Raw genomic sequence first — 12,369 nt, forward strand, 5'->3', positions numbered from 1 at the left:
AAGTCCTAGCTTTCCACTAATTAGATTAATGAAGGCTAGAGTTAATGGCTATCAACTATCAATCAATTGGACACTAGTGACTCAAGAAATCCTAAGTTACCTTCTCAAGCCAAGAACATAAAATTCTAGTCTAACATTCTTCCAAGCATTTAATCAAACACTTGGAAGGCACAAAAGAAAAGTATAGTCAATCACAACAAGAATGAATTCTAACTACAATTGAATGTAAAGAATTAACAACAAAAATCAAGGAAATCACAATTATCATGAATTACCTTAAATTGCATTTATTGAAAGAAAATAAAGAGAACAAGAGTATCATGATTACAAAACCTAGAAACAAAATAAGAGAAATTACAACAAGAGAATAGGGATAGAGAGAAGAACCAAGGTGTAGCAATCATCAATTGAAGGTAGAAGTAGAAGGAGACTTGAATTAAACCTAGAACTATGAGATCCTAATCTAACCCTAATTCCTAATCCTAATTCTAGAGAGAAGGGAGAGCTTCTCTCTCTAACTCTAACTATTTCTAAAACTAAACTATGACTAATGATTAAAAGTATGTAAAGTATGAAAAGTATGTTGATTCCCCTTCAATCCTTGGCTTAAATAGCATCAGAAATGAGTTGGATTGGGCCCACAAGGCTTCTAAAATCGCTGGCCACGTTTTGCTTTAAGTGAACTAGGTGGCAGCAACGGCGCGTGCGCGTACTTTGCACGTGCGCGCCACCATACGTGTAGAAACTATGGCAAATCTTATATCGTTTCGAAGCCCCGGATGTTAGCTTTCCAACCCAACTAGAACCGCATCAATTGGACCTTTGTAGCTCAAGTTATGGTCGTTTAAGTGCAAAGAGGTCGGCTTGACAGCTTTCCGGTTCTTTCATTTCTTCATGAGTTCTCCACCTTTTCATGCTTCTTTCTTCAGTCCCTTGATCCAATCTTTGCCTTCTAAATCTGAAATCACTTAGCAAACATATCAAGGCATCTAATGGAATCAAGGAGAATTAAATTTAGCTATTTTAAGACCTAAAAAGCATGTTTTCACTCTTAAGCACAATTAAAGGAGAATATACAAAACCATGCTATTTCATTGAATAAATGTGGGTAAAAGGTGATAAAATCCCTTAAATTCAATACAAGATAAACCGTCAAATTGGGGTTTGTCAGAATGCAAACATTTGGATCTGTAGGCAACACCTTCACTTTCATGGAGTGCGCAAATTTACTCAGGTTTCTAATCCTTGACAGTCCATGTATCCTAACTCTTTCGACAACCACAGGAACACCAGGCTTAGAACCAGGAGATTTCCCCACAGGAAAGCCACGTGATAGCTGCAGTGTCGAATTCTGGTTAAGACCTGCAAAAAGAATAAGCCAAATTTCAGGTTAGATATCTTTCGATTTCCTTTGAAGCCATGAGGTCCTTATGCATCCATCTGGATTGCTGAAAGGCTTTATGTTGTAGCATCATCTTTCGCTTTCTGCCTTTTGCATCTCTCCCTTCAATATCTTTTCTTCTCCACCAGTAATTTGAGCTTATTGACCGTTCTGAGCAGCTCCCTTATATATTCAATGGCATCACCCACCACAGAGGCTCTATCCATCTGTTAATAGCAGACTCAACCTTTGTAATAATTGGTAAACAAGTTTATAAGTGTTTTATACCTTTATGGGGTTTAGGATAACACTCCTCACGATTTTGTATTTGCCATTCAGTTGCTCTCTTTGTTTCTCAGTTGCAAAGTGTTTGGTGCTTTTTCCTTCCCTTCCTTTGCCCACCGAAGCCTTGACCTTGTTGAAATCGAGCACTCCCATGTCAAGTTGGCTTCCATCTCCTTCAATCTCATTCCCTCCACTGAAAAGAAAACCACTTCTTGAGTTCCTCCATTCATCAAGAAATAACCCATCTTCGAGTTAATAAAGGGTTCAACTCAACAAAACAAATAAAGGTCCAATATTTGCTACACTGATTGGAAAGGAAGCAAAGTTTGAGTTAATATCATTAGAATTCACAACTAATAATAACCAGATTTTTTAGAAAAAGTAAATCTCCATTACTAGTTGTAATTAAGTCAAAATGCCAAATATTTACACGCTCTTAATTATCTAGAAAATGAACTTTAAAAGTTCCACCCTAAAGATAACTAATTATTAAGTGTTAATCATATTATATTCTCACCTTATTAAAGTGAAAATAATTTGTTTAGCTTGGTGTTACCACAAAATTCATGATCTCTTTATACTGAAAAGTAGCAAAATGTATAGATCAAGATATAGATACATATAAATATAAAAGTAACCTGTGATTTAAGATACTAGTTAAAAAAAATTGCTTTGAGAAATTGGGTTAAAAAATCTGTGCACAAGAAAAAGAATGGGAGCCAAAATTTTTTCATTACTGAACACTGAACAACATACATAAGGTTATTTTAGATACTAATAATGGAATTTCGCATAAAATAAATGACTCTATTCCAAATGGATGCTAGCCAATAACATATATAAACAATACTATGTATATTGATGGATGATTATTATTTGGATATAATGAGCATGAATGCATGATGACATAGACATACTAACAATCTTAATCAGATGCCAAAATATAGAATAGAAGCAAAGAAAATTAATATATAGCTAATTGTAATTTATTATATATATATATATATATATATATATATATATATATATATATATATATAGAATTATATATACAAACATTAATACATAGCATAGAAGCATGAATATGTATATAGGATTATATATACGAACAACACAGCTTTGACTTGGTGTCACAATATATGAAATCATCTTTTTAGGTTTTTGACAGTGCAAAAAGCAGTAGTAGTAGAACTGAGCCGCAAGGTACTAAAAAATAAGAGGAAATATTGCAACACGGAAAAATATATAAATTATATTTCAAATAGAGGCCCAATAAGTATAATACTAAGCTTACCTGGTAATTTTCTTTCTTTTTTCTTTCCCAGCAAATATTAAAAATTAAAACTTTTAAAGTAAAGTAGCTAGCAACAAAAGTTGAAGAAGATCTAAAATCTGTTTTACATGAAAATTTATCACCAACAGATTCATTAAAATCAATATAATCACTCAACAGTTTTATCAAAGGGTATATATTACTAGCATTAACTAACACCCAATAATCAGCGATCAAAGGAGTAGAAGAAAATTATTAAACAATAACAACATTAAAAGCCAATTCCTTCTTAATGCCGTGACAAGTTCAATGTCTTCCAAACAAACCATACACTAAAATATCTCTTCATTTTCCCACTCGATAATGCTATCATCAAACACTTTCTTATAGTGATAATCAAACTTCAAATCTTCTAAATCACCCATCACAGCACCAAAAGAAAAATTACCAAAATCTGCCAAATAACTCAAAGGGAACTCAGATTTACAATGAAGTTGCTAACCTTAGAATTCAATGCTTCGTTGGCTTTGATTCTATTATGCTCTGCAGAATGGAAACCAAAAAAATAAATAAATAAAATGAAAGAAGAACAAAGTTGAGCAAGAGATCAAGCATTTGAAAGAACCAAAGTATGTATCCAACTACAATCAAACATAAATGTAAATCAAAGCCCAAACTTATGTTGTAATTAAACAATTCTATTTTATTATGAATCTATATAATTTTTAATCTAATCATCAAATCATCATCGCAAACTAATTAAACTTATATGAACCGTAAAATCATATACAATTCTTGAAGAAATAACAACTAAGAAAATAATAGCAGAAATAAAAAACTATCTCATTATCCCCGTAGTTCAGTTGCTGCTATGCATGTGTTCTTATGATTTTAGTGACCTCAGTAACTAGTTCTGAGGCTACAATTTCATCATGCAGTGATGTGATTAAGAACCTAAAGTCTTGTGTGAGTTACTTGATGAGTGAAAGTGGTAAACCACCAGGACCATGTTGCTTTGGCGTTAAAGCTCTTGCAGCTACTGCAGCAACCTCTGATGATAAGAAAACTGCATGCTAATACTAAATTTAAACTAATTATTTCAATGTCACAAGCACTATTTAAGTTCAGCATGTTAATACTCACCAGATGAATGAAAAGATGATGTCTATCTTCAACTGGTTCTTATTTAAGTAGCTTCCATCTTCTAAATAGTTCCAAATCAATTTATCTTCATCACCTGCACATAAAACAACCTCGTTGTTAACAATTTCATTGTTCTCTAAAGCAAATAACTTAACAAAGCACAAAAACAAGTTTCAAGCTAATAAAAGAATTTGTTGATATGTCTGCAAAAGAAATATGCCACATACAACAATGATTGAATAAATGCATAGACAAAAAAAATAAGTATTCAAGCAATTCATCAAACACGTGCTATGCAAATCAGTAAAGCACCAACCGAGAGCATATTTACAAATCAAAACCGCAAAGAGAATGCAAATTTGTATACATGCATGTAAGAAAAAATCGAAGAAATTACATGAAGATCTTACCCCCAATTTCTGCTAACAAGGAAGAAAATCAAAACCTAAAATTACAGAAATAGAAGTATTAACAATTTGCAAAACAAAATATGAGTAATTAAAAGAAGAGAATGTGAATTTGTATATAAACCTAATTCAACGAAGATGGAGAAGGAGAAGCTTCACAGAGGACAACACGGTGGAGCAGGAAAAATCACATGGCAGATCCATCAATTGAAGTGAAACGTTGATGGAGGAGATCGCAGCTGGAAGAAAAGCGTTGATGGAGGAGCTTGCCACCAGAGGAGAGCCTCACGGATGAGATTGCAGATCTCATGTTGCCATGGAGTTTCTTCTTGGTTTCTCACATTGCGATGGAGGTTTGATTAAATATCACAATGTTTATTAATGAAATAAAAAATTTTTTTTACCAGTGAAGCAGGAGCAGGAGTAGGTAATGGCGTTTAAAACCGCCAAAAGCACAAAAAAAAACGCTGCTTTCTACAAGCAAATTATGGCAGTCGCACAAACCGCCTCAAATATGAATATAATGGCGGTTTTATAGAATCCCCATTATGTTGCCATTTTATGCCCCTTTTTTTGTAGTGGAGCTCATAATTATATTTTTGTTGTAGGAATTGGATTAAGAGAGTGAGATTTCATCACCAAAAGAGTTAGAAAGTAAGTCTTCTGGAGCGAGCAACAAAGAAGCATAATCTTGCATGATAAAGATTTTATTTATTAAGTATTATATATATATATATATATATATATATATATATATTAAGATAAATTATTAAAAAATGTTATCTTTGATACTTTATTTTTTGGATTATGACTTTTGATTTTCGCAAACCATGTATGAATTAAAAATCTTGTTATGATGTTTGATTTAAGGTTATGCCTTTTGGTTATTATGAGATTTTAAAGTTTGAGTTCTAAAAATGTCATTTTAAATAGGTAGTTTCGATCTCATTTTAGAAAGTATGAAATTGCCATCATACTTAGGTAAAAACGACGGTTAAAAATTACCATTTTAAACAAAACGGTGCCATTATATCCTGATAAAAACAGAGGTTAGAAATTTCATTTTAAATGAAAATAATGCCATTAAACCCAGGTAAAAACGGCGATTAAAAACCGTCATTTTAAACGAGAATGATGCCATTTAACCCTGATAAAAACGGCGATTAAAAATCGTCATTTTAAACAACAACAAACCTCTGTTTTATTTGGTTACAATGACGGCTAAAACTGCCATTTTAACCATAAAAAAATCACCATAATAACCAAAATATCGGCCAGAATACCGGTGTTTTTGGAAGGCGCCATTTTTAGTAATAATGGCAGTTGTAACCATTGTTATTTCCAAAAAAATTACTATTTTAACCCTTTTTTTTTGTAGTGTCTATTAAGTGTCCACTTCTACTCTTACTCGTACAGAGTCTGCCCACCTATATCAATAATGTAAGAATCAATAAATCAAATAAACAAATTTGATGGTAAAAGATGCAAGGTAAATATGCTTCTGAAATAGAGTGCTTTTATGACCAATAAATGTTCCGTATATTCTCGTTTCATTAACTATGATTGAAGTTCTAGTTCTCTGTGTCTCTTTTATAATGTATAAAACTCATCCAAGATAGATCCTCCACCATTTTGTGTCTGTTAGAAAATAATTAGGATCAATTAGCATTATTTATCATATCTGAATATTTATTATAGAATATTACGTACTCTTAATACTTATAAATATCTTTTTATATTGTATCATTCTAGACAGCTTGAATAAACTCAATAATACAGAAATTCTTTCTCCAGTTTAGTCTCATATTTCTAACATGGTATCAGAGAAAAAAAAAGTGCAAATAGATGACAAACTATCGGAAGGTGATAAAAAACATATGGTTTCTCCATGAGAATAAGTAGTGGATAAGTTAATCGGTGAGGTCAGAAAAGCATCAAAACATTGATGTTACGGCCTGGCCCAAACCCTCCACGGGTTGGGCCGACCCGAGCGCCACCCGACCCGAACGGTCAAGAGTAGGGCTCCCCGCAGCCGACCCGGACACGCGTCCCTGACAGCTCACCTACAGCTGTGAGGAGAACGCCTCGGGGAAAGTGGGCCTGTCCTTGCAGGGCCCACCTCTGACAGTATATAAGGGGAAGGTTTTACCCTTCTCCTTCCCCCAAGGTACGTCATACATCACTCTACCCCCTTTCGCATGCACATTTACTGACTAGAGCGTCGAAGTGTCTTTGCAGGTGACACCCCCCTTTTTCCCTCACGAAGTGCTCGGGACCCCGTCTACACCTGACCGGCAGCCCACGACCAGACGAGATCCCCACCACCAACCAGGATACCAACCCAAACCGTCCGGCAACTGAACCGTCAGGTAACTGACTTACCGAACATTACCCGACCCGAACGGTCAAGAGTAGGGTGCCCCACAGCCGACCCGGACACGCGTCCCTCACAGCTGTAGTGGCCTGTCCTTGCAGGGCCCACCTCTGACAGTATATAAGGGGAAGGTTTTACCGTTCCCCCAAGGTACGTCACACATCACTCTACCCCCTTTTCGCCTGCACATTTACTGACTAGAGCGTCGGAGTGTCTTTGCAGGTGACACCCCCCTTTTTCCCTCACGATGTGCTCGGGACCCCGTCTACACCTGACCGGCAGCCCACGACCAGACGAGATCCCCACCACCAACCGGGATACCAACCCGAACCGTCCGTCAACCGAACCGTCCGGTAACCGACTTACCGAACATTGGCGCCGTCTGTGGGGATGTCGTCCATGGACTTCGTACTGGTCCAAACCGGAACAAGACGCGGGGCCGAGCCCGGAGGGGACGCCACCGCGAATGCTTTCCAGCAGCATCCAAGATCCCCTCCAAGGCACGCAACACAATCCCACGAGAGACGCCCCTTCGGGGGAACTGGTGACAACCACGCCAGAATAATGCAAGAGCTGCGCCACAGAATGCAAGACTTGGAACGCCGCCTAGTAGATAGAGAACACGATCAGCACACCCCAGAACAAAGCCACTCACGCTCCCACTCTAGGAGCCACTCCAGACGCACGCCCAGCCCCCAAGCTGAATTCGAGAGCGCTGGGGAAAGAGGACGCGCGAGAAGACGCCATGACCCCGTCATCTATGCTAGACATGAGAGGCGGCGTACAACGGATCGTAGACACAAAGACGCTCGTCGGGAATACGACGAAGGAAGAACGGCGAGAACCCGGGGATCCGTGATAATGGGAGCGACCCCATTCCATCGTTCCATACTCGAGGTCCGGCTACCGAAACACTTTGACAAGCCAACGGACATGAGGTATGACGGAACGCAAGACCCGCTGGAACACCTCACGGCCTTTGAGGCCAGGATGAACCTAGAAGGAGTGGGGGACGAGGTAAGGTGCCGTGCATTCCCGGTCACTTTGGCGGGACCTGCAATACGGTGGTTCAATAACCTCTTGCAGGGCTCAGTGACTGGTTTTGCAGACATCAGCCATACCTTCTTAGCCCAATTCACGACCAGGATCGCCAAAGCAAAGCACCCAATCAACCTACTGGGGGTGACACAAAGACCCGGCGAGACGGCCAGGAAATACCTGGATGGGTTCAACGATGAATGCTTGGAGATTGACGGGCTGACGGACTCGGTAGCAAGTTTGTGCTTGACGAACGGACTCCTGAACGAGGACTTCAGAAAGCATCTTACTACGAAACCAGTCTGGACAATGCAGGAGATCCAGTGTGTAGTGAGGGAGTACATTAATGATGAAGATGTCAGCCGGGTCGTGGCTGCCAACAAACAGTAGCCCTCTCACAACCAAACCCGGCACCACGAGAGTGGAGAAAGACCAAGGGAACATGTGGGAGACGGGGGTGCGAACAAGACACCAAAGCCATTTCCCCGAGTCGGGAAGTTCACTAATTACACTCCCCTCGCGACACCGATCATGGAAGTTTACCAACAGATAGCCGAGAAAGGAATATTGTCGAAACCCTGACGTCTGAAGGATCGAACAGGGTGAAACAAAAGCCTTTATTGCGAATATCACAAGGGATATGGGCACAAGACCCAAGACTGTTTCGACCTGAAGGATGCACTAGAGCAAGCAATCAGGGACGGGAAGCTTGCTGAATTCTCCCACCTCATTAGAGAGCCGAGGAGATGGAATCGCGACGACGAGGGCGAGGACAGGTCCCGGGCGACAAGGTGACGCCAAGAACCGGAGGGAGACGACCACGGTCTCACGGTGGTGAACGTAGTAACGGCGAGGAATTCGGCCCCGAGGTCGAGATCGGTACAGAAGAAAGACGGCAAAGTCCTGGCAGTCTCCTCTTCATCTGCAAAAAGTTCCCAGAGGCTCCCATCCATCTCCTTTGGCCCAGAAGACCAATGGTTTGACGAGGTCCTGGAGAGCCCCCCATGGTCATCACGGCCAGAATCGGAACCGGTCTCGTCAAACGAATCCTCGTGGATACAGGGGCGGACTCAAACATCATGTTCCGCAACGTATTTGATGCCCTGGGACTGCGTGACGCCGACCTAGCGACCCACCAACACGGTATGGTAGGGTTGGGCGACTACTTCATCAAGCCCGATGGGATTATCTCCCTCCCGACCTCCATGGGACAAGGACAGAGGCGAAGGACAGTAATGGCCGATTTCATAGTTTTGCGAGATTCCACAGCCTACAACATCATCCTGGGGAGGAAAACCATAAACGACCTTGGAGCAGCGATCAGTACGAAGATGCTCGTAATGAAGTTTGTTACTGATGACGGATACGTAGGATCCATTAGAGGAGACTTGGAAACGGCAGTCGCCTGCGACCACGCCAGCCTTTCCTTGAGGAAAAAATCCAAAGAAGCATCAGGGGTATTCCTTGCCGACCTGGATGCCAGAGTAGATGACAAGCCCAGGCTCGAGCCAGAGGGGGACCTGGAAAAATTCAGAGTTGGGGACGCGGAGGAGAAATTCACATTCATAAACAGAAATCTCCCCCATGAATTAAAAGAACCTTTGATGAAGATGATTAGAGCCAATGCTGACCTGTTTGCTTGGACGCCATCCGACATGCCAAGGATAGACCCCCAACTCATGTCACACAGCCTGGCCGTCAAGCCGGAAGCCCAACCAGTGGCCCAAAGGAGAAGGAAGATGTCACAGGAAAGGGCAGAGGAGGTGGCCAGGCAGACGGCCGGCCTCCCCGAAGCAGGGTTCATCCGTGAACTAGACTACTCCACTTGGCTATCAAATGTGGTTTTGGTAAAAAAGCACAATGGGAGGTAGAGAATGTGTGTGGACTACTCCGACCTCAACAAAGCATGCCCCAAGGACTGCTATCCCCTTCCCAACATCGATGCACTCGTCGACGCAGTGGCGGGGTACCGGTATCTGAGCTTCATAGACGCATACTCTGGGTACAACCAGATACCGATGCACCGCCCCGACGAGGATAAAACGGCGTTCATAACGCCGGGGGGGATCTATTGCTACAAGGTGATGCCATTTGGCCTGAAAAACACTGGCGCCACGTACCAGAGGCTGAAGAACAAGATATTCAACGGGCTCATAGGCAAGACAATGGAAGTCTACGTAGACGACATCCTCGCGAAAACCACACGGCTCGACGATCTCCTAAGCGACCTGGGGGGTGTATTTGCGTCCCTTCGACAACACGGCATGAGGCTTAACCCGCTCAAATGCGCCTTTGCCATGGAGGCTGGAAAGTTCCTAGGGTTCATGATAACCCAAAGAGGGGGTAGAAGCCAACCCTGAGAAATGTCAAGTGATTCTCCAGATGAAGAGCCCGGGTTGTATCAAAGATGTCCAGCGATTGGCAGGAAGGCTGACTGCGTTAACCCGCTTCCTCGGTGCATCGGCAGCAAAAGCCCTGCCCTTCTTCCATCTGATGAAAAAGGGGATAGCATTTGAATGGACTCTTGCATGCGAGGAAGCATTCAACCACTTCAAAGAAATCCTAGCAACACCTCCGGTGCTCGGGAAGCCTAAGGCCGGAGAACCACGCTACCTCTACCTAGCCGTAACGGAGGAAGCACTTGCAGCAGTGCTGGTACGAGAAGAAGGGAAGGCCCATCAACCAATCTACTTTTTAAGCAGGGCGCTACAAGGAGCAGAGTTGAGGTATAGCAAACTGGAGAAACTGGCGCTGGCACTCCTAACCTCCTCCTGAAGGCTGAGGCAGTACTTCCAGGGCCACCGTGTCGTCGTGAGAACGGACCAAGCAATTCGCCAAGTACTCCAAAAGCCTGATTTGGCAGGAAGGATGATGACTTGGGCCATCGAGCTCTCCTAATATGACTTGCAGTACGATCCCCGACATGCAATCAAGGTGCAGGCAATGGCGGATTTCCTGGTAGAGGTAACAGGCGATCACCCCGAGGAAATGGGCACACGGTGGAGGCTCCATGTAGACAGGGCCTCCAACCAAACGTCTGGGGGCGCCGGAGTCATCTTAGAGAGCCCGGCTGGGGTCATATACGAGCAATCGACCAAGTTCGAATTCCCCGTATCGAACAACCAAGTGGAATACGAAGCCCTCTTGGGTGGACTGACCTTAGCCCGGGAAGTCGGGGCGACAAGGCTGGAAGTGTGCAGCGACTCACAGGTCATCACCTCGCAAGTAAACGGAAGCTATCAAGCCAGAGACCCGTTGCTGTAAAGGTATTTGGAAAAGGTTAGAGAATTGACCAGGCAATTCCAGGAGGTCACGGTCCAACACGTTCCGAGAGAGAGGAACACACGGGCAGACCTCCTATCTAAACTAGCAAGCACAAAGCCAGGAGCGGGCAACCGGTCTCTCATCCAGGGCGTGGTAAAGGAGCCAACGGTTGTCCTCCATTTGGAAAAATCAAGCCCCTCCTGGTTAGACCCCATCACAAACTTCCTGGAACATGGCAAACTACCTGACGATGAGAAAGCAACCAAAACATTGAGGAGGGAGGTAGCCAAATATGCAATCATACAGGGACAACTGTTCAGAAAGAGACTCAGCCAACCCCTATTGAAGTGCTTGCATCCTGACCAGACGGACTACGTACTTAGAGAAGTCCATGAGGGATGCTGCGGCCACCACATTGGGGGCAAAGCCCTAGCAAGGAAGCTCATCCGAGCGGGGTATTACTGGCCATCAATGATGAAAGACTCCAGGGAATTTGTTAGAAAATGTGTCAAGTGTCAAGAGAACGCCAACTTCCACAGAGCGCCGGCCTCCGAGCTGAGTCTACTGACGTCCTCTCGACCTTTCGCACAATGGGGGTCGACCTATTGGGACCCTTTCCAGTTGGCTCCGGACAAGTCAAATACCTCATAGTTGCCGTTGACTACTACACAAAATGGATAGAGGCTGAACCACTGGCTAGTATATCGTCAGCCAACTGTAGAAAGTTCATGTGGAGGCAGGTGATAACACGGTTCGGCATCCCGAAAATCGTCATCTCGGACAATGAAACGCAATTCGCCGACAAGAAATTCACAGAATTCCTCACCGGCTTGGGCATAAAACAGAAGTTCTCCTCGGTAGAGTACCCCCAGACAAATGGACAGGTAGAGTCCGCAAACAAAGTCATCTTGGTAGGCCTCAAGAAACGGCTAAACAGCAAAAAGGGGCATGGGCCGACGAACTCGCCTCCGTTCTATGGTCCTACCGCACAACCGAGCAAAGCTCCACAGGTGAAACCCCCTTTCGCCTAACATACGGGGTCGATGCAATGATACCAATGGAGATTGGCGAGCCGAGCCCGCGGTTACTTCTGAAAGGAGTAGAAGAGGTGGTTGAGAAGGACCTAGTGGATGAGGCCAGAGAAAGTGCTCATTTGTCGGAAGCAGCACTGAAACAAAGGATGGCGCTACGATACAACACCAAA

At 42.8% G+C, this 12,369-nt stretch overlaps 1 protein-coding gene and 1 long non-coding RNA gene across 2 annotated transcripts; one reads left to right on the plus strand and one right to left on the minus strand.

Annotated features, from left to right (window-relative positions):
* Positions 1 to 261: 261 nt before the first annotated feature.
* On the minus strand, positions 262 to 5,049 carry LOC112737562 (uncharacterized). Its single transcript, XR_003169005.3, has 6 exons — positions 4,614 to 5,049; positions 4,493 to 4,527; positions 4,083 to 4,176; positions 3,442 to 3,482; positions 1,670 to 1,859; positions 262 to 1,362 (listed from the first exon to the last, which is right to left on the minus strand). It is a non-coding gene; the product is annotated as an uncharacterized lncRNA (long non-coding RNA).
* Positions 5,050 to 8,905: 3,856 nt separating this feature from the next.
* LOC140177469 (uncharacterized) lies at positions 8,906 to 9,772 on the plus strand. The gene has a single exon (XM_072210581.1). It carries the CDS (start codon positions 8,906 to 8,908, stop codon positions 9,770 to 9,772), a length of 867 nt encoding a protein of 288 aa, XP_072066682.1.
* The last annotated feature ends 2,597 nt before the right edge of the window (positions 9,773 to 12,369 follow it).

This window comes from Arachis hypogaea, chromosome 13 (assembly GCF_003086295.3).
Source record: "Arachis hypogaea cultivar Tifrunner chromosome 13, arahy.Tifrunner.gnm2.J5K5, whole genome shotgun sequence".
Lineage (NCBI taxonomy): Eukaryota > Viridiplantae > Streptophyta > Magnoliopsida > Fabales > Fabaceae > Arachis > Arachis hypogaea.

Excerpts from the sequence above, each read along its gene's own strand:
- LOC140177469 (XM_072210581.1), top strand. The coding sequence starts at position 8,906 with ATGGTCATCACGGCCAGAATCGGAACCGGTCTCGTCAAACGAATCCTC.